Source organism: Vipera berus (assembly GCF_964194415.1).
Source record: "Vipera berus genome assembly, chromosome: 1".
NCBI lineage: Eukaryota > Metazoa > Chordata > Lepidosauria > Squamata > Viperidae > Vipera > Vipera berus.
Genome location: NC_138202.1, coordinates 292,160,829 through 292,184,007, shown reverse-complemented (window position 1 = coordinate 292,184,007; position 23,179 = coordinate 292,160,829). Strand labels below are relative to the sequence as shown.

The following is a 23,179-nucleotide window of genomic DNA, read 5'->3' as shown; positions in this document are numbered from 1 at the left end:
GCTATAAGTTCATCTTCACAAGAAAAATAGGGTTAAAATTTTAAAAAAACTTAAGTTCTTCATTCTAAATTCCACTTATATTAATTGTTTGTTAATTTATTTTAAAGAAATAAACTTAGGAAGACAGGAATTGATTTAAGTCAGGGGTCTTCAAACTTGGCCCTTTTATGACTTGTGGACTTCAGCTCCCAATGCTGGCTGAGGAATTCTGGGAGCTGAAGTCCACAAGTCATAAAAGGGCCAAGTTTGAAGACCCCTGATTTAAGTGATAAAAGAACATTTGCAATAAATAGACAAACCAGCAACTCTAGGGAAAAGTCCAGTGAAGTAAAGCAGCCTTCTTATTAGAAAAACAACTGAATGCCTTCAGAAGTAATTTGACAGATTTTTTTTTTATTTTTACAGTTCAATGCATCAACCCTAAAGTGTACCTTTCTATGGATGACTTCGTAAAAAGACACAGTTAACACTTCCAGAAACATGAAGTGACCGCAATAAAGTCAGTCAGCAATGAAAGAATAGCATGTTCTGTCTTAATATCTCATTCTTTGAAAAGCAATATAAGGAATTTATCAGGCCTAGCAGCAGCATCTATTCTATCAGGAAGTTATAAGAAAACATTTTTTTTAATGATAGAGGCTAACAGGAACAATGTTTGTGATCAGAAATAGGAAAAATAATGTATGCCAATATATCTGCTTTTTAGATGGAAATCTTTTTTTCTTTTTTAAATATAATTTTTATTAAAGAAATATTTTACAAAATAAGATAAATATGAAAAAATAGAAAAGAAAAAAGAAAAAAGTATTGAACACAAAAAAGTGAGAGAAAAAGGGAAAAATACTTAAAGTGCCTTCTGATCTTCTTTACAGCAGTTATAGAAATAATTAATACAATTTCCATCTTCAAAATTACACAGTATAGTTCCCTACTCCTCATATCGGCTCATTTTAACAGGTAACTCCAAAAGTCACCAGTTCATTTTTGTCCATTGAAATCTATTTTTTCTAAAGTGCATATTCAATGCTGAGAAAGTCATGCAAGTATGATAAACTTTCTCTTCAGCTGTTTTACATGCTAAAAAAATAAATACACACAGTGCAAACATGAATCATGCTAACATGAAAAAAAAGGTTTTTTCCAGTATTTACCTCTGCAATCTGTATTCGCTTTGCAAGATCATCAAGTGAAGAAAAGTTTTCATCTGGTGAATAATCTTCCGATGAAGAATAAAGTGCTTGTTCAGGTGAAATATGTTGAAGAATTTCAGAGTCCTCTTGAGTTTCTAGAAATTTAAGAGCCCCTTCTCTAACTTTTATGGTACCGTTTAAAATCTGTTCAAAGAAGGCTTCTGACCCCTCACTTTCACCTTTTTCTTCCAGTACTGTTGTTTCTTCTTGTATCCATTCACATATAACTCTGGGCTGTTTGGACATCTCAGTGTCAAACTGTACATTCCCACTAATGTCTGATGTTTGGTTCTGCACAGATTTCCTGTTATTTTCATAATCAGACTGCTGCTGCTGCAGCTGATTTACTATGTTGCTTTCCAACTGGCTACTGGCGATCACCACAGAGCTAGAGCAGCTTTTTGTCCTCAGTAAGTTTCTTTCAGATGGAATATTTTCATCGGTGGCTATAAGATCAGGAGGTATATAATCAGCATCTGTCCAAACTAATGCATCTACCATTGGTTCACTAAAACACGTTGCTGTAGGCTTCTCCGCTGCTGCTTCTATTTTTGCTCCATCCTGAGAGAACTGTTTTTTCCTCAGCTGCAGGCTGTCATTTGCACTAGCATCCCTCAAAGATAAACATTGAGAGAAAGGCGTGTCCAGGGTCTCTGTGGATAAAACAAATGGCTGATTCAGTGTGGGTTCAGTACTGCAAAGCTCCTCCTGGAGATGGTGTTTCCTGGCAGATACGTGAAGCCTTTCTTTTTCCTTAATCAGACAACAGCTTTCAGACTGGAAACTTTCATCCCTCTCTCTTTCTTTGTGATGATTCTTTTTCTTTGTTTCAATACTTGGCCGGCTCTGAGTATCTAGATGAAACAGAACTGAAGCAGTTAGAGGTGATTCAGCACAAAAACACTGAGGGGAAAACAACAACAACAAAACATCTGACAACACCGTCAGTAATGCTTGAACAAATTATCCTTGACAGCAATAGCTCTGATCCATTAATTTTAATATCAAGATTTAAAATAGCCAGATCCCATTAAAATAACTGAGCCTAACTTTGCATGGAGTGTTATCTTAATGTTTATACAGGCTGTGCCTGAAGCGCAATGTTGGTATGTATAATTTGAATCCAATGCATGAACCACTGTTTATGTTGCTTAGAAATGAAATATATAGAAAACTCATTAAGATACCAGCACAATAAAGACAAGAGGCAGAGGAAGAGAAGTCAAAAATTCTATACCAGTTATCACAGGATATCTCCCAACTAGCTGAGGGAGAGAATATTTACTGGTACAATCTTGTATGATTATTATTTTGTTTTTTAAATAAAAGTTTTATTAATTTTTAAAAATTGCTGTCTTTAGTGCTTAGTAAACAACATGTTGTCTGGGTTCAGATATTTATTTATTTATTTATATAATTTTCTATACCGCCCTATTCCCGAAGACTCAGGGCGGTTTACAGGGCAATATTTAAAAACAATATAAATTAAGATAAAATAGAATTAAAAAATAAATAAATTAATAATAGCCCAACAATAAAACAATGTTAAAATTTAAAACTAAAACCCCCCTCAGTCCAGGCCGGATAGATTGAAGAGCCAGGTTTTCAGGTCCCGGCGAAACGAGCGCAGGTCGGGGGCAGTCTGGAGTTAACATTAACATTTAACATTAACATTTAACATTAACTTCTTCAATATAAATCTGTTCAATACTACACAATCCAGTATTTTTTCTCTGATCCTCCTTTCTTCTCCGTATTTTTTCCATTTTCCCTTCATTACACCATTACAATTTTTGGTACTGTTAATGTACACAGCGTTAGATATAAACATCTTCATCATATTTTACTAATATCATACAAATAACAATAATATCAATTCATAAATCAATAATGTCAATTCATTAATCAATATCCTGTTTTTCGTGTTCTTATTAAAGTTTGATTTGAAGTTTGTATTTGAAATGTCTTTATCAGTTATAATTTTCTCAATATTAATTACATTTATATAGCTGAAAGTTTTATTCAAATCAATTTTATCTTCATATTTCCCATATCAAAAAAAGAGAAAAAAATGCTATCTTAATTCTAAATCATATTTTTCATTATCAAGGTCTAATTATATCCAAGGGTCTTCTGTTCTTTTAATTTTATTCAAAGAAATATTTAAACATATAATTCCCCCTCTAACAGGTCAAATTGTCTGTTTTTTAAATCTGATTCTCGCTTTCTTTCTTCGCCAAGTCGCTTTCCAACCGAGGGCAATTAGATCGCCCAAGAATTTTCTTTCTATTTTTGCAAAAATTGCTTAGCATGAGGAAGACAATTTAGGTATTTTTTGGGGGGAATTCCACCCATTTATACTCCTTAAACAACTCCCAGTTTCTTTCTCCATCCATTTCTCTTTTCAATCCCTGTCTCCCAAGTTGTGACATTTCCCTTAACAGCTCTATATTCCCTTTTTAAAAATCGTTTTCCTTGCCATCTGATATATTTTGCAGACCTGAGGGGTAAAAAGTCTTTTGTATTTTCGTTGTTATAGCTAAGTCTTGCAGTATTTTGTTTGTATATAATCATTTGTATTTCCCTTCTTTTACCTCTTCCATCTCTAAATCCATTTCCTCTGTTACGACTTCTGATTTCTGGGTTGTTTGTCCATATTTTGTAGTCGTTTTCTGAGAGCTTTCTAGTCGTAGATTTAATTTGGAGATTTGCTTGTTTATATTGCCTAAATTGTTTTTAGTCTCATTATGATTTCTTTTTATGTTCTCTTTGCCTTCAACAATTGTTTGGTTAATTAGTTGTAGCATAGAATATACTTCTTTCTGAAAGGTGTTTGTTTTTTCTTGAGGCATCATTCCTGGAGATTAGTCTTCTGGTCTTTAAATGTATTCTTTATAATCCAATAGATTCCAAAGAAAAGGTTCAATTCTGAAAGCAATATTTTATAGTAATCCCTTATCTCAAGTATCCCGAAAATTGTCAATCAGGCAAAATTGTAATCCACAATGTTCGAAATGTTCAACCTCTCTGTTCCCCTCCTCTCTTTGACATCCTCCTAATTTGATCATTTAAGGATATGAAGTTTTCCTCTGTTACAGAAGTTTTCATTGAGTTCTTGCTGATTTTCCTGCTATAACCGTTATTCATGTTGGAAAACTAAGCATTAAGGAACTTATAGCATATGTTCAGTTCTCTGTTTTTTAGTGCAAATTAAAAATATATAACTGTGGTGAACTTATTTTTACATTATACAGCACAAGCTCATTTCCATGTGTATTTCTAGAGACAAACATTCCTTGATTTAGTTCATATATGGGCAAGGATTTGTAGTTAATCAGAAGTTGCATCTGCTGTAGTATCCTAAATTGATACACTGGATTGAATTGCCTAGCTCTGCCTAGTTTAATATTCTCTTGCTATTAAAATAATAATCATACAAGGGACTTCCAGTTTGCGTGGGCAGCGGAACCTCTCTGAAAATAACTCAAAAGTCTCTCCCAGCCTGGCGTAGTCCAAGGTCAATTTTTTCTTTCTCTCCCACTAGCTCTTAAAGTTAAAAATCCAAGCTCAGTAGGTATTTGTAACAGCAATGACAAGAAGGATTTTCAAGATTACATAAATAACTTAGTCCAATGACCAGAAGTTCCCCATCCCTGTTCTAAGAGATCTTTTCTTAAGTCTATTGACAGAAAAAAACAAAAATGATCTATTTTTGTAGCATCCTAACTGAGATGAAGTATTTAAGTATGCTACGGCAGATATGTGATAGATTTGAATGTGAGATTTTAATTTAAAGTCTCCTATCTAAAAATAGGCTAAATTTTACAGCTATTCTTTGCCTTTCAGTAGAAACTGTTAACCTTTATATACATTTCAAGACAATGTTTTAAAGGCATTAAGCTTAATAAACGTGCAAACCTAATAACATTTCACTACTGAATTTTGAGGGAACTATGTAAAAGGTTATACAATCTGTTGTAGGAGATACAATTTCTCCATAATATAATCAAGTATTATACTATATATTAATATAGGACAAATATGGTGATGTGTACTGAAGGATGTGATTGGAATTCAAATTTAAAATTTCCATCAACAAAATTTTAATCTTACATGCTCACTTTAAAATTCAAGGTTTATTATTAATGAAAAAAATAAACCAATAACTATTAAAGAAACAACAGTTCAACAGTAAAGCTCAGAGATGAAATACTATGCGTAGACATTAGATTTAGAAAAGCTGTGCTGTAAGTTACAGCAATCTATGTAAAAAGTGTCTATAAATATTAGATCATCTTCTTAGAAGGTATGAAAACTATAACTATGATAAAGAAAACAAATTTTTTTTATTTCCAACTAACAAATAACATTAGATTAAAAACCAGATTATGTAAGAAGAGATCTGAAACTCTACTCACTATTTTTATGAATGCCATGACTATGTTATAGTCATGCATTAATCTAAAAAGAAGCCTAATTGCATTTTCTGCTTGGCTCCACTTAACTATTTTTAATAACAAAGTTATTGCAATGGATGCACTATCTATACTTGGAAAGGACAATTTTTTAATCCCAGGTAATATATTGTACATTTGAGGAGAAACAAGAGCTATAATGGCTGGACTGATAATGTAGGTGAACCTATGTCATACTTGTGGCCTTGGTTTTCTATTTTGTTTTCCTGTTTTGGTGGAAGCATTTGTTATTTTCCAAAATTATATTAAATCTATTTTAGGGGTTTTCATGTGTTTCCCACTTCAAAATGGCTGGAAACGTGCCAATGTTTTATTTTTTTGGTTGTTCTTGCAACTGTGGTCGTAGTAGCATAAAATTAGTTCAGAGGCAACGTGTAACCCATCTCTAGTTACATCTGCCAAATTTATACAACTTAATTACTAATGACATTTGTAGGAGGCTGTTACCATGAAAAGACACATAAACCTCATAAAACATTACATTACAAAACATTACAAAAATGCATTCAGAAGACACTTTTGCATGCTATTACTCAATAATTTTAATCTTTTTTCAATTCCCTGCTAGTTTCATTAATAACTGTATACCTTTCTTCTGTAATATTTAATACTGGGAAATAACAATGCTCTTTAAAGCCATTGTCCATATAGTCTTTTTTCTATAAAAAAGTCGTCAAGATATAATTACATTTTTTTCTTCTGATTAAAAAAGGTTGATTATTCTTCCAAATGAATAATTTTCAAATAATGACATTTTTGTTTAACTTAAGCTAAAGTAATGTATAGGACAGATACCTGAATCCCACATAGAAGTACTTTGTTCTTTTAAATCTTCAGATGCCATTAAACCTATGAACCGTTCACATCTGAAGGATATTTCTTTATTTATGAGCTGAAAAGTAAAATAACATTTACATTATAAATACCCTTGTTTTTATGTTTATGTTGCACGTTATGGGAAGTAAATTCTTTTAAAGAACACTTAATCATTTAATAGCAAAAGTATGCCAAGGAAAAAAAAACATAGCTTACCTTGCTTCTGGAGACAAGTGGTCTGTAACCCAAAAACATAAGAAAATTAAAAACAAACAGCACGTCTTACCAAAATATTCTTTAAAACAAACGTCACCAAAACTAGAGAACAAATCAGAACTGTTTTTTCCATGCTCTAATATTAGCACAGGGCTTTACAAGACTGAAATACTATCTATACCACCAGTTTTAAAGCATAGAGCCAGAGCATACTAATATCAATAATTTACTGTACAAATTAACACTTGATAGCCCAGAAGGCAACAAAAATAGTGAAATGAATATAAGCTCTTGAAAGTGCCCTTATGACCTGTGTTTATATAAAAATACCAACTTTATAAAAATTGCCCTAAACTGAAATCAACCAAGAATTAGTCAAAGACCCTGAATTCTGATTTAATGTGGGGAAAGTGCAGAGAGAATATACTACTGGCTTAAGGACAGTTCATTCAATGACCATTTGAAATTACCACGGATGCTGTACGAAGGGACTTACGACCCAAATTATAGTTGTTGCAGTGCCCCCATGACTATGTGATTGTGATTTGGGCACTTGTACTTACACTTACGACTGGTTGCCAAGCTACTTGCGATTATGTGAGTGCCATTTGAAATCTTCCCTCTCCCAGAAAATCAATGGCCAAACCACTGCTGCCTGCCTAAATGACTCCGTCTCATTTCCGGGAAGGGGCTGAAAACAGTCCCAACATTCGAGCAGAATTTTGGCCCAGAATATTTGCAGAATGGGTTGTTTGCAACCAGCCCCAAGTAATGACAGGGAGCCCTCTTGCCTATGGTGGCTGACTGAAAAAAGTCCATTTCAAAAACCAAGTAGGTTTTATAGCCCCAGAATGGAGAGGCAATATGGACTGAAGGGTCCCTTGGGATAGAGGAGGCCCTGCGTGGTCTGGTGCCTGCCACACACAATTGTCTCCCTACTCAGCAGCTGAAAATCCTGCTTGGAATTTGGCAGGGAGGATTTAGCCCCCAAGCAGAGAAGCGGCATAGTTAAGATACAGTAAGGAGCACAAGGTGCCTCAGGTGGATGGGGGAGGCCTGGTGTCTCTCTGCTTAAGAGTTGAAAATCCCGATTGGATTTCGACAGGGAGGATTCTCAGCTCCTGAGCAGAGACCATCGAGCACAGCCTGTGCTGGGCCTCCCAAAGCTTCTCCCACCCTCCTGAGACTCTACACACTCCTTAACTGGGATGCCATCTGCTCAACAACCTGCAAGATAATTTAACAACTGCAACTGGGAGTCCAAAGACTGCAGTTGTTGAGTGAAGTGATTATGTGATATCTCACTTAATAACTGTTTCACTCAGTGACTGAGATCCTAATCCCAATTGTGGTTGTTAAACAAGGACTAAAGCAAGGCTCTTTGGCATCTAGATCAGGAGAGAATTTTGCACCAACATTTCCTATAGCTCCTTCTTGTATTTTATACCATTTATATTTTTATGGACAAATAAAAAATGTATGGCCGATAAATCACACCTGTTGACTTCATGGAAACATGGGCAAGGTGGTATAAAATGCAACCCTGTGCTGCATTATCAGACCTGTGTGTGACAAAATACAGTTTCTTCTAGCTACCACCCTACATATTTACTCTGATATTTTATCTTTGTATGTTTCCTCTTCCTTTAAGGAGCTCAGACTGCAGTTCTTTCAAGCAAAGTCAGAGAAATAGGATAAGCAGAGAGATATGGTGAAGAATTACACAGCCAGTTACATGCTGATAGGATAACTGAACCCCAGGCTCTAATCCAGCGATCACATCACTACTTCAGAATGTTTACAAAACACTGATCCTACAATGGCCCAAGAATGGCAAGGAATGTCAAATATACAGTAATGCATGGCTTGGGTTTACTGAAGCCTCAGATTTGAAAAATAAAAAACCAGAAGATGTTAAACAGAATTGTGTTATTGAATCTTATCACAATTTAAGTTGCCTGATTGCTTGTTTATTTATTTTAAAACTCATCTTCTTTTAAGAAATTCAGATCAATACATCTAATTTCTTCTTTCCTTGCAAAAAAAGGTTGAGGGCTGGATTACCTACATGTGAAACCAATATGCTCAAATGGAGGCTCTTAGCAAGTAACAACCTGTGTGAATGTGGAGATGCAGAGCCCAGCCCACCTGCATGTCAGATACTACCAGAAATATGTACCAATAATGACTTATTTTTGCCCAACGATGAAGCTAAGAAAATGGCTTCATTCTGGCAGTCTAAGGTTTGACCTAGACACAGAAGCAGCAGCAGCTGCAAAAAAAATTAAATGTAATCCTAGGACAAGAGATTGAAGTACAGTAGATGATCTCCAAAATTCCTTTAATCCTTCCAATCCAATGATTCTACAATCCAAGAGGTTCTGCTTATATTTTAACAAAGTTGTAATCAAAAGTACAGTATCTTTTATTAGGGTGCCAGCATTTCTAGCCTTGAAAACCACTATCAATATACAGCCAGTCCTTTAGTTACAACCTTTTTGTTTAGCGCCCATTAGAAATAACAGCAGTGCTGAATGAATGGCATTTATGCCTAGCCCCCAAAGTTAGGACTGTTATAGTAACCTTGTGGTCACATGATCAAAATTCAAGATACACTTGGTCTGTCCTTATGTGAGGCAGGTGCTGGCTGCACCAAGCTTTCTTCCCAGGGCTGCTCATGCTGTTCTCCAAATAGCACAGGATGCTTTGAAGGACTTCTTCTCAAACCTCACAAGAAAGCCACTCACTCTGTTCTCCAAAATGCATAGGCCATTGTCACAATGCTTAGGAAAACCTTCAGAAAAGTGCTGTCTCCTCTGAGGAGGTCTATCTCATGCTTTGCCAACTTATAATCAGTTCTGTAGAGTATAGGTAAAGGTAAAGGTTCCCCCGCACATGCGTGCTAGTCGTTTCCGACTCTAGGGGCCGGTGGTCATCTCCGTTTCAAAGCCGAAGAGCCAGTGTTTGTCCGAGGACGTCTCCGTGGTCATGTGGCCGGCATGACTAGACGCCAAAGGCGCATGGAACGCTGTTACCTTCCCACCGTAGTGGTCCCTATTTTTCTACTTGCATTTTTACATGCTTTCGAACTGCTAGGTTGGCAGAAGCTGGGATGAGTAACAGGCGCTCACTCTGTTACGCGGCACTCGGGATTCGACCTGCCAAACTGCCGACCTTCTGATCGACAAGCTCAGCGTCCTAACCCGCTGAGCCACCGCATACCTTCTGTAGAGTATACTAGAAAGTTAAAGCAAATCTAAATCAAAGTTTAAAAAAAAGGCAGTAGCAAACTACTTCTCTACTACTGTCAAGTAAACCACACGATTATAATGATGTAACAACCAGGAAGTGATTCGCCTTGAGATAATCTTTATTTGTATTTATTTAATAGAACAATGGTCTGCAAATATCGGACAAGCAAAATGAAAAAAAGATATTTAATCTGAAAACTAATGTTATTATAGTTTTGGACACCTTTGGGCAGTGCAATTAAATGACAAGCTATTTTCTATACACTGTATAACTTTAATACTAATATATATTATAACAAGGAGGTGCTGTTGCTCCAAGGGTGAAAAATATCAAAATTAAGAGTTCATTGATCATATTCAACTTTGGGATATAAAAGAATTATCACATGTAGAACTCACTGGGAAAAAACGTTGACTTAATACTGTATAATTTTATTACGTACAAATAATGTTTATCACTTACTCTTGATGAGATGTGCAAAATTCAGCAAGTTTGTCTAGCTCTTCATTATTCAACTCTTTAGAAGAATTCTTTAGATTTGGAACCTCATTGCACACTGTTGCTTTCCATTTTTTTTCTATTAACAACACGCACACACATATGTTAAAAATAAATGATTTAATATTTCAGAAATATAGAATTTTTTTTAAAAAAATATCACAGGTGGTCTTTAATCATCAAAGCAGAACAATAAAAAATGATGCCCCTTTTTAATGAAAATTTTATGGGATTCTTCCCGTCCCAGTGAATGTTGGTTCAATGTGCTCAAAAAGTCATGACTCAGTATATTTCTGACTGTTGTTTGTCTAATCAGAATTTCTCATTCATTCGTAAGATTTAGATGAAGTCCTATTCATAGATCACAAAGTAGGTAATTATCCTGCTGTGCTCATTTCTGGTAATCAATGCAGTACAAGAGAAAATAAAGACATTTTTCAAGTTTTACCTGACATACCACTATATGACACACTTACCCCACTGTTGCTGAAGAGAGGAGAGATTTGTAAGCAACTGCTTGTGATACAGCTGTTCAAGCCAAATGAACTTCATTGCTTTCTCATCTAAATGGAAAATAATGGAAAATACAGATACAGACTGACACTCATAGATACGTTTTCAAATTAGTACCATTTTTATGATAGGAGGAAAATTCGATGTGGGTGCAGGTAGGTTTCCCAGTATTGCTGATTAGGCTTGGAAGCTGACAGGCTACACTCAGTTTGCAAATCCTGACAATTGCTTCTTCTTCTTCTTCTTCTTCTTCTTCTTCTTCTTCTTCTTCGGGTTCAAGCATATGGCTTGAAACATTAGATCATGATAGTTCTTGGTTGTTTAGGGGCATGGAAAAGCACAATAAAGGAAGACAAGGCTTCTTAGTCATAATATAAGACTGATTATGGCTAATTCTGTGGGATAAGAATGCCATGGTGGTTGCTGATTTTGTTGTTTCATATACAGCAATGGTCTGGAACAGTCACAAGATCATTTAGCTCCTGTAAAGGTAGCTTGCAATTCATAATGCTCTTTCAACAGGTACCTGAACGCAGAAGAAGCATTGTGTGAACGAGCATAATCATTGATAAAAGCATTTAAGGTCACAGCCTTTGGGTGTGAAGAATCAACATTGGTTCTGACTTTCAACTGAAAGAAAATTACTTGACAGAGAGTCAACAGGAATGAATAAAGTCCTTAGTTTTACCCTTCCAAGAAGTGCAGAGAGGACTCTTAAAACATACTTCTATGACAATCAAAAAAGTGAGGAGATGGTAAGGGGCAAACTTTTGAGCATGTGCAATGGAGCAACCTTTCTGACAAAAATCTCCAAGATAAAGGCTTTGAATACATATAAATCACATATATGTGTTGAGATATAGAGCAGGATATAGAATGATTAATTATATGGCCTGGGAATTTAAATGCAACAGAAAGTATTGTATTTGGTGGAATTAGTGTGATAAGAAGTGCAGCAAAAAAAAATCTTACTACCACAATGAACAAAGGTTCAAATCATTAAATATGAAACACTTTCTAAACATACAATGAATTTTAACATTATGCCTTCTTGAATACCATGCTTACATATATTTCAGAAAATTAGTAGTTATTTATCTCCCCCAGCATTAATAAATCAAAATAAGCATAGCTGTAAGAAGAATGTTTGTTTTATTGAACTGTAGTTGAAAGTCCACAGCTATATGTTTGTATTTTGATATCGGTCCACATTCAATGTTGTATTTTTTTAAAAAGGATACATTCTCCATCTTGAAAATAAGTTTCAGCAATCTGCAAAGAAAGAAAAAAAAACTTTTTAAAAATATTTTTATTATACGTTATTTCTGCCTGTAGGGGACATAAAATTAACGATATACTAATAAAATTATACAAGCTTGAAAAACCAAACTGAACTATTAAGATACCTTACACAGTAAAACAAAAACAAAAACAAATGCCAGATATAGTCAATAAGGACATTCAGACGAGCACTGCCTTATGTATCACACTGCACCTAACCAAAGTACTGTTTCCTTTAATGCAGCACACTTTGCTTTTTTATTACATGGGTATTATTTTGAACTACAGGCATATTTGCACCACTGAGACTGTATAAAGTACTCACTCACACAAAGCTACCATACTCACATAGTTACAAAAGATCAATTTATCACGTTTTGAACTAAACCCTTAGTATGTTTTGTTATCTCTGTGGGATCTTTGTGCAGCTTAACTATAGATAAATATTATACAAGAGTTTGATACTTTGCAGCATGCCGGCTGCTCTTATTAACTGAATTACAAAGCTTTTTAAAAACAGCAAGGACGGCAGGGAGCTTGGAAAGCACAAATGAAAGTGCATAGGAGTAGCAGGTTACCTATGCCTGATCTCTTAGGAAGTGTAACAATTCTTTAGCATTCAGGTAGAGCTGATATCTGCCACTTGATTCTGTTAACAGAAGTGATGTGAAATGAAATGGAAAACTTCAGTACAGAACAAACGAATCGCCCCTGAGCAATAGATTCAGATTCTAATAAGACAATATTTAAAATTACGTGCAGAGATTTTACTTATAAATTTTGAAATTAACATGATAAAGAATATCAACATCAACAATATGAAAAAAAGATAATCAACATCTTCTTACTACCTGATGCAGGAAGAGGGGAAGTACACTTGAATCCATTTGCTTAAATTCTCCTTGAAGAAGAGAGAAAATTAATTGTAAAGTTTGAGCTGGTTCTTTCAGAGGATGGTTTGAATTTGTCTTGTTTCCATCTGCCCCTTGCACATAAGATACTGCTGTAAAGTCAGCTTTCTCTTGTTTGGCTGCAGGAATGTTAAAAGAAATAATTGGCTTTTCTTTTAAGAACAGTAATGTCAGAAAAATATACAGTACCCCAGATTATTTCAAATTAGACACAAACATAGATCTGCTGACAGAAACTTTTGTCTCCTCTCAACCCCTGAAGTTATTTTAAATGGTCAAAGTTTCCCAGGACAATGTAGATATGACACAAAAAGTCAGAGTGGGAAATGAAATCTTTCTTTCTCATTGCCTCCTAAGTGTTTTGTGTGTCCCCCTCTCCAATGCGGTTCATGCAGTAAATCCACGTTTTTCCTGCAGATTCTATGCCCCACAGGAGATGATTGATAAGGGCTATAGTGGTGAGTGTGGGGCAAAAAAGCCTCATGTATGTATGTAAGTATGGTCATCCTTCAGATTCAAAGAAGACGTGATGTTGTGCATATCAGCTCTACTTGAATGGTAAAGAATTACTACACTTGGGACAGAAAGGTGGCTTTGCAGTCCTAGTCTGGAAGTGCTAATGAATTAGGTTTGGACTGATGTGATTTGCAGATGAATTGTTGAAGATAAATGGCACAACAGAAACCTGTGTGTGATGGAGCTCTAAGTGGATCAGCTGTTGCACTGGGGCAATCCCAATCTTTTGGCAGAAGAGACCTTAATCCAGTGGCCCGATGAATCATTACAGCTGGAGACCTGTCCTGCTGCAGTGACAAGGATATCTAAGTGTCTTGTGCTCCACAGTGCCTGCTGGACTTGCCTCCTTGACTCATTGACCAGTCTTCTCTAACAAATCTGCCAGGGCCAGACTTCACTTGCTAGGATATACGAATCCTCTATCTCAGGGGTCTTCAAACTTGGCCCTTTTATGACTTGTGGACTTCAAATCCCAGAATTCCTCAGCCAGCATGCCTGGCTGAGGAATTCTGGGAGTTGAAGTCCACAAGTCATAAAAGGGCCAAGTTTGAAGACCCCTGCTCTATCTCACCAAGAGTTGAAGATTTGTTAGCTGCTTTCACCTGGTTTGGCCCATCTGCCCAGACAGTTTACTGGGGTCTGGCTACTGCACGTGTACAGCTACTTGGAGCCACAGATGAGAGCTAAGCACTAGGTGGGGATCAAGCAGATCTAGTATTGTGATACAAGCATCTCTATTTTCAATACTGTTTATTATTATCCCTAACACACTGTTTACCCTTTTTTTTTTACAGTGGATACACATTGTCTCAATTTCATTAGACTGTTTACCATTACTTCCAAGATCTCTTTCCCCATTTGTCACTATTAGCTCTGGTCTCATTAGTTTGTAGGGATAGTTAGGATTTTTAACACCAACGTGCATCGCTTTACACTTGCTCTTGCTGAATGACATTTGCTATTTTGGTCCCCGCTCTCCTAATTTGCAGAAATCCCTTTGGAGTTCTTCACAGTCTCTTATTGTTTTCCCACTCTGAACAATTTAGTGGCATCGGCAAACCTATTTTACTAGTCATGTCCAGTTCCAAGTAATTTATAAATGTGTTAAAAAGCACCGACCCTAAGGTAGAACCCCAGAGGACCCGACTAGCTACAATACCTCTTTTCTGTTCTATTCTTTAACCCATCGTTTATCTACAATGGGACCTGCCCTTTTATTCCATGAGCTTGGGACCAGTGATTGAGAACTGTTAAGATCATGGACATGGTGGTTCTATGGATAAAGATGAATTGGGTGTGTGGAGTCATGGTGAAGCAGTTTCTCTCCCTTGGGAGAGATGGAGGGTTCTGCACGCCTTTGCCTTGATAGTAATTAGGGTTTTTAGACATCTACTGGCCTGAGTGAGAGTGGGAACTGACTGGAATAAGAGGAGAATGCATAATGTGTATTGAATTTGGGTGGCAGCTTGTAATGATGTGTGGGAATGAGCTTGGGAGGCAGGAGGATGAGCTGTAGACCTGGTTTGTGCAGTTAGGTTCTGAGAAAGTTGAGATTGTTGTTGCTTTCATCAATCCTCTATATGACTTTAGATAGAAATTTCTAAAAGGAAATTTGAAGCATTTTTGCCAAGTGTAGTCAAATGTACAAATACAAAATAGTTCCCAGGAAATTGAGCAAACCTATACCATCAATACATGTGTATTTAGGAAACCACTTGCCTTTCCTGCTAGGACTCTTGGTTTTTCTTGGATTCTTTTTTTCAGAACCAAGCTTCTGTGGCATATCTGATTTCAAACTTTTGCATGGCCTATCACTTTCATCTTCTTGGAAGCAAGATGTATTGTCTCCGCTGTCCTCATTATTATTGATGCTGTCCTGCTCAACTCTTCCCATTGTGTTATGAGAGTTTTTCAGAGTATTATGCTTCCTACTATTACACTGATTTTCATTTTCATCTGGAGAAGAAGCCAAGCAACTTTTGATCCTTTCTTCATGTATGTCAGTATGAAGTACATCTTGTAAATTTAAATGAAGATCATTTGTAGGAGATTCCCTATCATCCATTATAATGAACTTTATTTCCACTTTGTCCAAATAACTCTCAGCACTAAAAAAACAACCCAAAACAATGGAGATGTTAATAATATATCTTCACTACCAAGCTTTGCTAAGATTGTAGAATGGAGTTAGCTTTCTACCATTATAGATAAGTAGCATTTCATAGTTGTGAAACAAAATCATCAGATTTTATAAATATGAAATAGCTTTTTCTTTTAAAAGTATAGTTATTTCAAAGACAATGGCTTAAAATTCATGTATCTACAGATGTGCATTTGTGAAAGTTAGAATGTTGTAATTAGCCAAACCCAAACACTAATTGAGAATCTAATATTTAACAAGTTGTCTAAACAAAGAAAAGCTTACATTATAATTAGTAAAACTGCCTTGCTAGTTCTTACATTAAGCAATTAACTATCCATCTGAGACACACTTTGTAAACCTTAAACTCCACATCTTCTATAATGTAACTTTCATGTTCTTTCTAAAATGGGGGAAAATTAAGTAGAAATACTTAAATATTTGCCTTTCAAAGATGAAATCCAATAGGACTGTAGAAGTGAGCATCTGTGGTTAAAATAATGGAACCCATTATAAATTTGAAGATTAAATTATTTTCACTATGAAAAAGAGATACGATTGGAACTATTTCCAAATTAAAGTCACTAATTTCATAGTGAAAATACTTCCAGTCATAAATAGGAGAAGATTGTTCATTTATTGACTATCAAGTTCCCAACCTTTTAAGTTCAGAAATAGGAAAGTACAGTAGTAAGAGTTAAATTACCTGCTGCCGGTAAAATCAAGTTTCCTTTGAGTTCAGCTCAAGTCTTGGTAACTTCATGGAAATTCCATATGTTTTCTGAGCAAAAAGACAGAATGGATTTGCTATTGGTTTGTTCCAGGTTGTTAAATTGTGCTTCTTTTTGATTCGTAAAATGTAAATTTACTTGAGTCAAATTTAGCTCCTGGTGAGTACCTAGACATGTCCATGTTGTTTTCCTGACAATACAGAAATGGTTTGTCACTGCCTTGTTCTGCAATGTTTTTTTCAACTTCCCTACCTAGCCTACAGCTCTGGCATTTCCTGATGGATTTCTCATCTAAGTAGCAACCAGGCCACATCCTGTTTAGCTGCCAAGCCCAGACAAGGTAGGCCAGTATAGTTATAAAAACATAACATTATAGCAACATGCACAGAGTCATACTAGATGTGAGACACTGTGGGAGGCTGGGAAAATAATGGAAAGTTGACATAAACAGTCAAGAGATGGAAGCTGAATTCATTGGTAGCTGTCAAGGAACAGGGAAAAAACGTTTGAAAGAGACTCTGTCTTAATGATCACACAAGTTAAAAGTTTCTGTTATAGTTTTCAAAACAAAAATTAATTATCAAGCCCCACGTTGCTGGGTAAGATCAAAGAAGCAAGTTGTTGTTGTTAGCTGCAAAGTTGTGTCTGACCCATCGCGACCCTATGGACAACGTTCCTCCAGGCCTTCCTGTCCTCTACCATCTTCTGGAGTCCATTTAAGCTCACTCCTACTGCTTCAGTGACTCCATCCAGCCACCTCATTCTCTGTCGTCCCCTTCTTCTATTGTCCTCAATCTTTCCCCGCATTAGGCTCTTCTCCAGTGAGTCCTTCCTTCTCATTAGGTGGCCAAAGTATTTGAGTTTCAACTTCAGGATCTGGCCTTCTAGAGAGCAGTCAGGGTTGATCTCCTCTAGGACTGACCGGTTTGATTGCCTTGCAGTCCAAGGGACTCGCAGGAGTCTTCTCCAGCACCACAGTTCAAAGGCCTCAATTCTTTGGCGCTCAGCCTTTTTTATGGTCCAACTTTCACTGCCATACATTGCAACTGGGAAGACCATAGCCTTGACTATATGCACTTTTGTTGAGAGGGTGATGTCTCTGCTTTTTAGTGTGCTGTCTAGATTTGCCATGGCTTTCCTCCCGAGGAGCAAGCGTCTTTTAATTTCTTGGTTACAGTCCCCATCTGCAGTGATCTTGGAGCCCAGGAAAATAAAATCTGTCACTACCTCCATTTCTTCCCCATCTATTTGCCAGGAATTGAGAGGGCCGGATGCCATGATCTTGATTTTCTTAATGTTAAGTTTCAACCGAACTTTTGCACTCTCCTTCTTCACCCACAACAAGTTCTTCTTCACTTTCTGCCATTAGAGTGGTATCATCTGCATATCTTAGGTTGTTGATATTTCTTCTGGCAATCTTAATTCCAACTTTTGATTCATCTAGCCCTGCCTTTCTCATGATGTGCTCTGCATGTAAGTTAAACAGGCAGGACGACAGTATACAGCCTTGCTGGACTCCTTTCCCAATTTTGAATCAATCAGTGGTTCCGTGTCCAGTTCTCACTTGCTTCTTGGCCCACATATAGGTTTCTCAAGAGACAAATAAGAAGGTCTGGTATGCCCATCTCTTTAAGAACTTGCCACAGAAGCAAGAAATACACTTTATTCAGTAAAGTGTCTTTAATAAAAGTCTTGGGGCAAATATCAATTTTGGAAACGTATAAGCAACAATGAAATGCTAAACCAATTATCCATTTCATTACTGATTTATTATGATAGTTATTTTGTAGTAATATTTCTTTAATAACCTAAGGATTCAGACTGAATACTGAATGCATGTCAGTATTTCCAGTGAAGGCAATAAATTAGAAGTTCTGTTACTGTGAAGGCATTGAAGAATCTGGTCAGAAAATATTTCTGAAAGGATGATCCAAGAGGTTATGAGTTGTTTACTGACTACTTGAATTTTTTAACTTTGGCAAAAGTGATTTTGATAATTCCAATAACTTAGAACTTGTGAAGAAAAACAGTTTTTCCTTCCTGACAGATATTCTTTGTCAGGAATATATATAATCTAAAAGCTGGGATATTTGGCTGTATCCATATTTTACAAATAACCTATCTAAAAATAAGTTTCATTTAACAAAAGTTTGTCATTCTATGTTCTATGTTCCTGCCAAGCACCCGAATTTTGATCATGTGACCCTAGGGATGCTGCAGTGGTCATAACTCACTTTTTTCAGTGCTATTGTAACTTCAAATGGACATTAAAAGAATAGTTGTAAGTCAAGGACTATCTGTAGTGTGAAAGATATGTCCGAATAGCACTGGATCTATCAAATGTGTTCAAAACAATTACATTCTAAATGTGCTGGATTTATTTTTCTATGAAAAGCACCTAGGCCCAGCCTGTACAAATGTCTGCAGTCCAAATATAACCTTCCAATATCATCCAAACCTCCAGTGATTAAAACCTTAACTCTTGTTTAGTATTGGTGAAAATGGTACACTGTGACATATATAGTTTAGAAGAAAAATGAACCAAAAATAAGAGAAGCTTATGCCTCTATGACTTGTCTACCAAGGTTTGTAGCGTATCTTTATAGACTGTCCTGTGGGGATAACTACAAATCTTCAGGAAAAAGACTGAAACCTGTAAAACCTTTCATCAACATTTTGTTTCACAATCTTGAGGTATATTTTTACAGCCAATTATTAGCTGGTCAAAATAATAAACTGAACTGCATGTAACGTATGCACTTGAATACATATAAGACTATAACTATCACTAATATTTACAGTTGATATGTAGAGTTACTTTTGACCTCAGCAATCAAAAATTTCATTTTTAATGTGTGCCATTGCGTTCACAGGAAAAAAATGACAATAAAGATTATCTATCTATTTCTATTCTTGTAAATATCTAGCTGAATTAGAATGGAAATATTAATTCCCTCTATGATGTGATTATCCACTCTTCTCTTCTGTCCCTGCTCCCATACAGGGAGGCAAAAAAGGTTTCCATTAGCATCAAAATGAGGTACAGACAAGCAGTGAAAAGAAAGAACAGGTGGAAAAACAGGTGATTTTTTTTGTTTAAAAGAGATATAAAAAGGGAAATGTTCAATTATCTGGGAAATAAACATATTAACTTATTTATCTAATAGTATTTGTATTACACTACAATCTATTGCACATGTAGCTTATAATTACATATTACAATATGTCAGTAGAATTAAACATCTTTCCAAGTACAGGTTATTTTCTTTAATCTTTAACAATTACACTAATAGAAAAATCAAAGTTATTTTTTTTAAAATAAATGTCAACATTATTCCTAAATTTCCTTTTAGAAAATCAACTAAAATTTAAAGCCACATTCCTAGAACCATTAATCTTCCCATTGTTAGACTTCTATTAAATTGAATTTACAGTTTCAGTAAAGAAATCATTTTCTGCCACAGCAAAGTTTTCTTGAAAAAAAAAGATAGTCCTTACTTAGCAACCCCAAATGGAACCATCAACTTGATTATTAAGCAAAGCAGTCACTAAGTGAAACTGCTGTAATCTTACTTCAATTATCCTTTGCATTATAGACCTGAGAGGGTCATAAATGCTTGCAAAGTTATTTCTTGATGACTGTCGTAACTGTAAATTGTTCCTACACAAGGCAGTCACTAAAAGAGGACCACCTGCATTTGCCTTTTTTGTTTCAGTCAATCTGTTTCTTTCAATCAACACACAAATTCTAATTCAACAGAGAAATCATTCACAAGACAAAAGAGAGGAAATACTATTTACACTGATATCATCTTCACAACTTTTTGTTCCTTATAAATCATTTAATATACTGTCACTTGTTCTTTAATTCCTTACTTCTTTTTTGAGAATCTCATTCTCCATCTAGCCATGACTTCTGTTTTATATATATATAAGTTTGAAGTCTCCCTTTAATTCTTTGTTAGCAATCCAAAAAATTTACACAAATATGAGCTGTCACTGCTGTGACTACTGCCTGTGGATGGCCTTAGGTTAGGCTGAAACAGGAAATAAGATTTGTCCCGTGTTCGGGGCCTAGCAAGGTATTCTAAATACTTAACAAACACTTAACACATATCTCCCTTGCTTCTCAGCTAACAAAGCGAGAAAGAGCCAGTGGCCTAAAGGTTAGAACAATTGCCTAAGGTGCAATCGGCCCAGGTTCGAATCTCAGAAGGGTATGGCTGACTGATGAGAACAAATAAGTTTGAAATGCATATCAGTCTCCCTTTAATTCTTTATTAGCAATCCAAAAAATTTACATATATACAACCTTTTTGTCGAAGGATGTTGAGAGTGTGGTGGCGCATTAGCTTCCTCTGTTCCTGGAGGAAACTGATTATCTGGACCCGTACCAATCGGGTTTCAGGCCTGGACACAGCACGGAGACGGCATTGGTCGTGCTGGTGAATGATCTCTGGTGGGCTCGGGACAGGGGTTGTTCCTCTGATCTAGTCCTATTAGATCTCTCAGCGGCTTTTGATACCATCGACCATGGTATCCTACTGCGGCATCTCAGGGGATTGGGAGTGGGAGGCACCGTTTTACGGTGGTTCTCCTCCTATCTCCTGGGCCGCTGGGAGATGTCATAAAAGGGCAGACGGGAGGGCAGAGGTCCAGCCCGAGGCCTCTCGTTTGTGGAGTTCCTCAGGGGTCGGTTCTCTTGCCCCTCCTGTTCAACATCTATATGAAGCCGCTGGGCGAGATCATTCGTGGTTTTGGGGTGGGGTGTCATCAGTACGCTAATGATACCCAACTTTTTCTTTCCACCCCGAACCAACCCAGCGATGCCCTCGCTGTGATGTCCCGTTGCCTGGAGGCGGTCCAGGTCTGGATGGGGAGAAACAGGCTTTGTCTCAATCCTGCCAAGACTGAGTGGTTGTGCATATCGGCATCTCGGGTTAACCAGACCATTCCACCTCTAACGATGGGGGGGGGTGAGGTGTTACCCCCCGTTGATAGGGCTCGCAACTTGGGCGTCCTCCTTGACTCCCGGCTCAATTTTGAAGACCATATAGGAGCCGCGACCAGGGGGGCTTTTGCCCAGGTTCGCCTGGTGCGCCAGTTGCGACCCTACCTGGACCAAGATGCCCTACGCACAGTCACTCATGCGCTCGTGACCTCCCGTTTAGACTAGTGCAACGCTCTCTACATGGGGCTGCCCTTGAGGACCACTCAGAGGCTTCAGCTGGTGCAGAATGCGGCCGCGCGAGTTGTGATGGGGGTTTCCCGATACTCCCATGTAACACCTCTACTCCACGAGCTGCATTGGCTCCCGGTTGCCCTCCGGGTGAGATTCAAGGTGCTGGTGATGACCTATAAAGCCCTAAATGGCTTGGGTCCGGAATATCTGAGGGAACACCTGCTGCCAGCATCAAGTTCCCTTCATCCAGTGCGCTCCCACAGGGTCTTCTCAGGGTGCCGCCGGTAAAAGATTGCCGGCGGATAACACCCAGGGGGAGGGCCTTCCCAGTGGGTGCGCCTGCCCTCTGGAACCAGCTCCCCGTGGAGCTCAGGACTGCCCCCGACCTCCGTTCATTCCGCCGGGACCTGAAGACCTGGCTCTTCGAGCTCTCTGGCCCAGGCTGAGAATTTTAATTTTAATTTAATTGGGGTTTTTACTTTTTTCAGGGATTGATGTAATTTTTTAATTGTTTTTAACTTTTGTATTTCTTGTTTTAAATACCCTGTAAACCGCCCTGAGTCCTTCGGGAAAGGGCGGTATATAAATCAATATATATAAACTAACTACCGTTAGTTTATTTTTATTAATCTACATTAAAAATTCCTTTAATTACTTCATTTGAAATGCTGGCTTGTAAATGAAACCACCTAATTAACCATGTTTTATTGGATATATCTCACCCTTCTTTTTCCTGCTTGTGCACCTACAATGGAAGAACGCATACAACTTTACACTAATTTCCTCCTCAGTTCTTTTACCACCACCCCCCTCCAATATAAAATCTGTCATAGACAATTCAGAGTAAAGCAGAGTACTATAAATGAGGGGAAAATATGATAGATATCTCCTTCCTTCTTCTGTCAATCGGATCTTTTAGTGCAGAAGCCCCCAACCTTTTAGGCGCCAGAGACTGGTTCTGTGGGGAGAGATTTTTTCATGTAATGGAGGGGGTGTGGTTTCGTGTGTTGCCTGCATCCCATGGATGGGGCTTTGCTTGTTTGTGCGGACCGGTACCAGTCCATGGACCGGGGACCTCTGTTTTAATGGATAAAAGATACTCTGTATTTTTTTACTCTGATTTGAAAGTTGTTATTTATGTATTTGTTTACTTGAGTTTTACCCTGTTGTACTGTTCTGACAAACCTTTAAATTGACTAACAAAATTTAAAGCAAACACACCCAACACATGCTCAATATTTAACTAGTGTGTGTGTTCGTGTGTGTATCCATATCTATATCCCTACAGCAGACATGTCAAACACAAGGCCCGGGGGCCAGATCTAGCCCGCGAAGTTTCCAGCCATCCTGGAAACAGTGAGGGAATGCTCCCCTGCTGCCTTGGCACTTGCCCCAGTCCCATCTCCTTCTGCCAGAGACCCTCAGATCTGTCCCACTCCTGCCCAGGCCCCCATAGGC

General features: G+C 37.2%; 1 protein-coding gene across 1 annotated transcript in view; it reads right to left on the bottom strand.

Annotated features, from left to right (window-relative positions):
- The window catches only part of CNST (consortin, connexin sorting protein), a 34,840-nt gene that overhangs the window by 8,480 nt on the left and 3,181 nt on the right, over nt 1–23,179 (bottom strand). Inside the window, exons 3-11 of the mRNA XM_081329684.1 lie at nt 16,515–16,589; nt 15,388–15,776; nt 13,093–13,271; nt 12,202–12,232; nt 10,924–11,010; nt 10,412–10,526; nt 6,698–6,719; nt 6,461–6,557; nt 1,152–2,044 (exon numbers count right to left, since the gene is read on the bottom strand). Of these exons, the coding sequence (XP_081185810.1) occupies nt 1,152–2,044; nt 6,461–6,557; nt 6,698–6,719; nt 10,412–10,526; nt 10,924–11,010; nt 12,202–12,232; nt 13,093–13,271; nt 15,388–15,733 (1,770 nt within the window). The 5' untranslated portion in view covers nt 15,734–15,776; nt 16,515–16,589. The remainder of the gene's footprint in view (nt 1–1,151; nt 2,045–6,460; nt 6,558–6,697; nt 6,720–10,411; nt 10,527–10,923; nt 11,011–12,201; nt 12,233–13,092; nt 13,272–15,387; nt 15,777–16,514; nt 16,590–23,179) is intronic.